This window comes from Halyomorpha halys, unplaced genomic scaffold, assembly GCF_000696795.3.
Source record: "Halyomorpha halys isolate HHAL.00 unplaced genomic scaffold, Hhal_1.1 Scaffold307.1, whole genome shotgun sequence".
NCBI classification, from domain to species: domain Eukaryota; kingdom Metazoa; phylum Arthropoda; class Insecta; order Hemiptera; family Pentatomidae; genus Halyomorpha; species Halyomorpha halys.
Genome location: NW_027107991.1, coordinates 1,441,409 through 1,449,237, shown reverse-complemented (window position 1 = coordinate 1,449,237; position 7,829 = coordinate 1,441,409). Strand labels below are relative to the sequence as shown.

At 29.3% G+C, this 7,829-nt stretch overlaps 1 protein-coding gene across 1 annotated transcript in view; it reads right to left on the bottom strand.

Moving 5' to 3' along the window:
• Sfxn2 (sideroflexin 2) overlaps window positions 1-7,829 on the bottom strand; it is a 12,024-nt gene that overhangs the window by 2,081 nt on the left and 2,114 nt on the right. The window contains exons 4-8 of the mRNA XM_014421224.2: window positions 4,413-4,611; window positions 3,372-3,497; window positions 2,786-2,852; window positions 369-468; window positions 236-283 (exon numbers count right to left, since the gene is read on the bottom strand). Coding sequence (XP_014276710.1) covers window positions 236-283; window positions 369-468; window positions 2,786-2,852; window positions 3,372-3,497; window positions 4,413-4,611 — 540 coding nt within the window. The remainder of the gene's footprint in view (window positions 1-235; window positions 284-368; window positions 469-2,785; window positions 2,853-3,371; window positions 3,498-4,412; window positions 4,612-7,829) is intronic.

The window sequence follows — 7,829 nt, the reverse complement described above, 5'->3', positions numbered from 1 at the left end:
TTTCGTTTAATTGTTAATCCTTACTACTATTTCTTTCTTTATTAAGAAACATTTGAAGGCAAATTGATATATTTTAGCTGTCAGATTTTATATTTAAAGATTTTTATGTTTTTTACTACATATTTCACAGATTTTTGTATTGCATAGTATATGGGATATTTTGGGATTTTTTACAGCATAAAAATATGGGTCTTGTTTTAACCAACTATGAATAAATTAAAAAAACTAAACATACCATCGTTGTGGAAATATAGCGCAAGCTGCAGGAACCATAAGTGTAAGACTATAAAAAAATAAACAAAAAGAATCAGATCTTCATCCTATTAAAAATTAAATAAGACACTACCATAAAAACATTAGGAACTTACGAAACACCACATGCTAATGTTTGAAATGGCGCGTGGATCCACTGGTTGCAACGGAACCAACAATTTTTCTCTAATTGCTCCATGACTATTGGTAAGATGGCTAATAAAAAAAAAAAAAAATATTCACACACAAACACATATAAATAAATATACATACCAAAATGGCTGGGGAAAAATAGTAATAAATAAAACTATAATTAAATTGTTATGTATACAATATTTATTTATCAATAAAGCATGACAATTTAGTTGTAGTTTTATTAATTTACTTTTTCCCAGCTCTGATACATATTATTATGAGACATATTAAAAAAAAAAAGAAAAGAATAATTTGTTCTAGTATAAGAGATTTTAAGTTTAAGGCAATGGAGAGGAGAAAGGCTGCACTACTTGCCTTTCCACCTGGCAAACTCAACGAAGACTAGGACGAGGACTATACCAGTAAAAATTGAAAAATTCTTTTTATTTTAAACTTATAAAAGAACTTTAAAGTGATTCTTCCCAACAAATGACTTCTTTTCCCCCAACTTAACTGATAATAATCTTTTAATAAGTGCCATCCAAAGCAAAATGATCAGTAGAAACTGTAACCATCATACAACTTTAAGCTTGCCACGACATGGTGGGGTACAACAATTGGAAAGAACATAGAAAGAATGATTCTAGTCACGAAAAATACAAATGGAGATAACTGAATCATAATACTTGAGTTTTAATTGTATAATAAAATTTCACTATTCGATGTTTATGTTATATATAAGAATATCTTGAACATACTGTTTAAATAGATTTTTTACCTAGGAGAGAGAAAGAAATACTTTATTCATTCATGCAGCCCAAATACATCGGGTTGCTACATTACACAGCATACTGATCAATCCGTGACTGGACAAATATAAGTTACATATTTTTACATGATATAATTTAATAGATAGATAACATTTTTTTTTTTTTTTCTTCCACAGTTTTCTTTTACAATTAATACCAGTCTACAAACTAACTACAAGTTTTTCGATTTATTCCTTTTTTTTTCTTTCCCTTTATTTCACAACCCCTATTTCATTTGATCAACAAATTCCCCTATATAACAAATATTAATATATTTAAAATAATAAAGTAATAACTAAAACAACAAATAAGATATCCGATGCATGTATGCCATTCCACCTCTGGATAAACTCCCCTACTCATTAATTTCCATGCATGCGGTGGTGTATGATTCCCAGGGAGTCAAGTATTATATTCTCTGTCAACCTAGCCACGTCTTGGACATCGACCCCGAGCTCCTCCATTAAGCTCCTAGTTGTGCTGGGAATCGTTCCACGGGCTCCGAACCAGAGGCCTCTCACGTTGAAGTCTCGTTCTCCAAAGCCCTCACGGAACTTCTCTTTGAGGAAAGGGAAACATTTATCGTAGATCTCCTTCTTTTCCCTATCTACCTTATTTGCCTAGTCAAGGTCGTTATTTTCATATCTCACGGTGGGATCTAGAATGATTGCCGACTTCCCCTTCTTAGGGAAAGCAACAATATCCGCATATCTTGTGTATCCATCCGTATCTCCTCGTCAAAGCAGGCAAAATCTCTTTCTTTTAGGAGCTTCATTAACTCGTATTTCACTCTATGATGTCGGCGTGTTATGAGGAGGGAGTTGTTGGGGCATTTCCCCAGCTCATGTGCTGGTGTTTCCGGCTCTCTGTTGCATTTGCGACAGAGGGACTCAACTTCTCTATCCTGTCCGCTGACACCTGGGACTCCACGTAGGGGTGCATAGTTTATATTCAATTTCAGGGCATTGGACCATTCAGAGGCCGTAAGTATTTAATATTTAATACTTACATTATACATTAATAACTCAGCTAGCTCTCAGATTATGTATCCAAATGAGTTAGTTTATCTTTTTTTTTTTATCTTTGTTGTTTTTAAATTATATAATTTTTTTTTAAATCATACAAAGTAATTATAACCTGAGTAAATTATTTTATTACATTGAAGTTATCTACTCTATCCATTGGATTTTATCAATTAAAGGCATTTCCTCATAATAATTTTACAAGTTATAAATAAACATTGCATAGCTTTTTATAGAATATCTGTGAAGGAAGGTATTTCTCTCTAATGCATTACAAAAAAAAAAAGCTTGTAATTTTTCAGGAAAAAAAAGGTCTTTTTTTATTAGTATTCACTGAGAGACAAACAGCTCATTTTTTTGCTATCACTATCAAAAAACCTTTTTTTCACTTTCACAATTTTAAGTGGGGGGGAAAAAAAGAAGTTAAAATTTCCTGTTTCTGAAGGGTTAATATATTGAGAGTTTGGCCTCATGTGATATTATGGTATAAAAAACACTAATAAATAATCTATAATGATAATAATATAATATAATTTGAAATATTATTATAAAACAATGGATACGTACTCATTCCAGGAGCGCACATCAATATTCTAGAAAATATCACTTGACTTATACCCTTAACAGCTGCAACCTACACAAAAACAAATTTTTTAGATTAACCAATGGGTAAACATTTAGTTAATACTATTTACTAATATTATATATTCAGATATCAAAAATTATAATAAATATAAAAATTGTAATGTTTTGGCCATTTTCAAATATTTATGGTAACCCTAGTAATTATATAAAAACTAGTTGCACCTGCAAAACTCTAGAATGTAATTGAACTAAGTGCTTTAAAATTCTGCTTTTACAATTTTTTTTTTTTTAAGCCATCCTCAGTTGGCTTTAATGGAGGTTGGCAACAAAACGTCATTCTTATCAGCCCGAAACGTTGCACAATAAAGTTTTTTGTTACTATTTTTATACCTTTATTGACCACCACCCGGACTATCTTCCTCTAATCAAAGAAGTAATATAGTCACTGATGTATCCCTTGTACTTTCTCTAACGTTTTTAAAAATAAAAATATCTTGTCACCTTTTCCAGCCATATTCTCTGCAAATAAAGTTATAAGAAAAAAAAAAATTAGTCCAATTTTACATACCCTTGATTCGCCGACTTTGTTATCATCAGCATCAAATACATCTACTCCATTTATGATTTCATTTTGCCTCATTAACGGAATGTTAACACAATTAGCTGCAGCAACAGCAGCAAACGGAACGTATCTCTGAAAAATGAGCAAATTTTTTCATTATTCATGCATAATGTACAGAATATATCACACATATCGCCGTCCCAGTTCAACAGTGTAACATCTCAAAAAATGTTAATTTTGTGATATACATGTAATCTTATCAATAAGGGTAAGATCTATACAGTTAAAAAATTTTATGACATATGTTTTGCTGTATATATTTTACCCTTATTTCCAAGATTACAGGTATATTTCAAAATTACCATTTTTTGAGATGTTACATACACTGTTGAATATATGAAAGAAAATCAATATCTTTTAATAAATAAAAGAAATTTTGTGATTAATGATGCCTGTATATGGACATAAGTAAAGCAATCTTAATAAGAAAAGAATAAAATAGGAATAAGAAAAAGTATACTTGAAAACGGGCAAGATGAGATTGAATTGTAGTCAAATATTATGAAATCAAATAAAAAAGGTTTGAAGTATTAGAATTTATTTCTCTAGAAGTTATAATACTGCAATATTTTCTAATGTATTAGCCATAGACTGTCTTTGGGGTTGAGACTGTAATTAAATACCAATAAATATATAATTACCAATAATTATGATAATTATACTGAGTCTAAGTACCAAAAAAAATTCAATGAGTAAGAGGGAAAAACTGACAGATAAGCATGGATGCTGACTACATCACCCACTTATATAAGCATTAGTCAAGAAACATTATTAACTGATTAAGTAACGAACTTAAAGTCCATTATGATATCAAAATTTTTTTTTTTTATATTTTCTTCAAAACAAATATGCAAGATTGAGAACAGAAATTTCTAAAAACTTGTCATAAAAATGTTCTTACATTTACTGAAATAATATTAATCTTTTAAATTAACAAAAACTTTTATTTTAAATGCTTTTTGTACGATGTATTAAAGACCTACCTACCTGAAGAAGTGGACCGGTTCGCTTGATGAGAAAGTTTTTAAACCCTATGGCAGTGACACAGGCAGCTGTTGTGGCGGTTACATAAGCTACACCAAGCTGTTTAACAGTCAAGGGGGAGTTCGCATTTCGATTTGTGTAGTTGACAAATGCATTGAAAGATTGATTGACCCATTGCCAAAATAACAAAGCTGGGACAGTTCTGAAAATAAATATTTCTTTCATAATAAAAAAGAAAGTAAAAACTAAGAAAACCCAAAAGGATTTGATGTTAACACCACTACTAATCTAGTACAAGAGCCAAAGAGGAGAAAAAAGTCAGTTATTTCATACCAATTTTTTTATTAATTTAATGAAAACTATGTATATTTACTAGTCAAAATTGATGAGTGCCAAATATAGTTAGGGGGAATAAAAAATAGCAGTGGTTTCAAAATGTCAAAAACAATTAATTTTTCTGTTGGAGCTCCATATCTTTAAAACTTCTTGCAACAATAGAAAATTGAAAATAGAACATAATTTAAAGCAAAATAAATTTGCTAAAATATGAATAGCAACTATTCAAGTTCAATAGTTCCCGATATATATATTTTTTAAAAAGCAACATTTCATAACAAAAAATCAATATTTTTTAAATGTATTTAGGGAAATATATATCTCAGGAACGATTCAAGGTACAGAGTCTACTAGCACTTATATTAAAACTAGTTTGTTTAAAGTGCCCTAAAGCAGTTTATGGCGTTAATCTTAGTAGTTTTTATGATATTCGTATATGAATATGAATTTTGCAAAATCAAATATCTAAATAACTACTATTCCTATGAAAATGCATGTAATAGACTTATAATTTTTTTGTGTCTATATTAAATAAGCTTTCATACTTCATGCTGTACGGAATGCTGGCAGACATCTGTACATCAAATGGTTCCTGAGATACATTATTTTATAAATCAAAATTTTTGTCTGAACTGAAATGAACATTTTGTGACTTTATTTTGTCAAATATCATGAAAACTCCTACGAAGATAAATGTCACAAACTACTTTATAGTACATTAGAGTAGCTTTAATATGAAAACTAATAGACAACTATTCGTCAAATGATTTCTGAGATATAGTTTTTCCCAAATTAATTAAAAAACTACTATTTTTGTTATGAAATATTGCTTTTTTTTTTTTTTTAAACTGTATCTAGAATAATTAACTATATTAGCCAGGTAAAGATAAATTAATTCTAAGGTATGGATCAGTTTAAATTCTCCAGTCAAATTACCATTCTTTAGGCCTAATATATTTATTAATGTGCCGCTGGAGTACCCCAAGCATATGTCAGGAATGCTGTAAGCGAAATGCCTCTTTCTCAAAATATTACAAAAAAAGAAGAAAAAAAATTTAAACTAGAGCAGCAAAATATACAGTACACTCCAATGCATTGGTTTTTTTGTTTCCTTATATACTAAACCACTCTAAGGATAGTATTATAGTTTGATAAGGGTGCTAGTGAAAAAAGTTTGGGAACCGCCGCTATAATTAACTATCATGATAATTTTAAATTTAATTATTATTTGAATTATAAATTGAATTAAATAAAAACATTTTGGCTAATTCTGATGTTCCAAATGTAAATATTTACTTTAAGAAACAAATTGCTGAAAATAAGTCTGAGCTTAAGCCATTTAAAATTGCATAAAGCCTATCAAGGAAATAGCCAAATATATTATGTATATCCTTTTATTATGTTGTTATCACTTATGTCGAGAATGAATAGATTATTCTGAGCTTAGCCGAAACATGTAAATTTATTTATTTGTGTGAATAATGTCTACCAGATCATTCAACTATAATATAACTTTAAGTCGTTATCATTTAAACCAATGACAAGACACCATAAGGAGAATTTATGTCTGATAGTCTTTTTGAAATAACAATGATTCAATTCTAAATAGTAATGTTGATAAACAGAACAATTAAATAAAGGTTCAAAGTTCAGACTAGAGAGATATAAACATTAAAATCCTTGAATTCCCCGACATCCAGATAGTGGTATTAAATTATATAATTGTTATCAGATACAATTAATCTATAGAAAACATAAGTGAAGATTTATATAGATTCTAATGCTTTAAATTTTAATTGTTAAGAAGTTATGTACAAGTTGGTAGTTGAATGTTTAAATAGCCTAATGATATAAATATAATCCTCTAAAAATATAAATTGGAATTTATAATGATAAAATGGTTAACAACATATTAAAATGTTTTAAATATGTATTTGATACCAGTTTTATATTCATACCTCAAAACCTAGTCTAATATAATAACAAACTTGATAAAATGTGTCAAAATAAGATAATGCAATAAATATAAAAAATGAACTCATAATAAATAGTTTAACTACAATTTGGGTTCATTTGACTGCACCCGGACCATCTTCCTTTTATATATTATACACGGTCAATTAACAATCTTACAATCAATATAAATTGTAATCAGGAATTTTTATCACAAAATATTATGATTGTTCAGGGTAGGGTTGCCATGTTCATTAATAGAAATATGGGACAAAAAGTGTGACCAGAGACGGTAGCAGCGTGGTAACGCATCTGTCTACCAACCCAAAGGTTGGTAACAAAAAAGTTGTGGGAGTGACGAACCCACCCTATGACAACCATGTCAAGAAACAAGTGGTGTATTACCCTAGTACATCAGGGGCGGCCTTGGACCTCCACAGTCTGTCGCGCCTATAAAAAAAAAAAAATAAAAACTTTTCTTTTGAAACTGATATCTGTTGATCTAGAACATCCTGTTTTGTATTGCATAAACCATCCCAACTATATGAGAAATAGTCTCTTAATAAGTGATGGATTTTGGAATAAAATAGGAATAGAATTATATTCAGAAGTAAAGTATATGTAAACTGCCCAGTGTTAAGCAGAAAAGTACGTCTGAAAATGTTATCAATGATTTTCTTACATATTTTAAGCTCCCCATAGGAACTTCTTGAAAGTTATATTGTCTACTTTGTTTCCTCCATAATCAATAACTTTATATTTAGATACTTCTCCTTGGATTTTGAATTCAGATTGAGGAAAAGTAATTATTCCATATTTTTGGATTTGATAGCTTGAAGTATTTCAAAATGCTGTGTCTTGGAACAACCACAGATGTGGGAATATTTTCATACAGATGTTTACTGGATTTAATCTGCAGTGGAACTCAAGTCATCAGATATTATCTCATCAACCACAATTTTATTTGGTCTTAAAAAATAACTTTACATATATATTGATTATTATCTCACGTTTTTTAATTTTTTCTTTCTGTTTTCGTATAACCTAGATATTTTTAACTCTGAACCGGCAAAAATTGACTTTGGAAAATAATCTAGACGAAATTTATGAAATAATATGATAATAAAATAT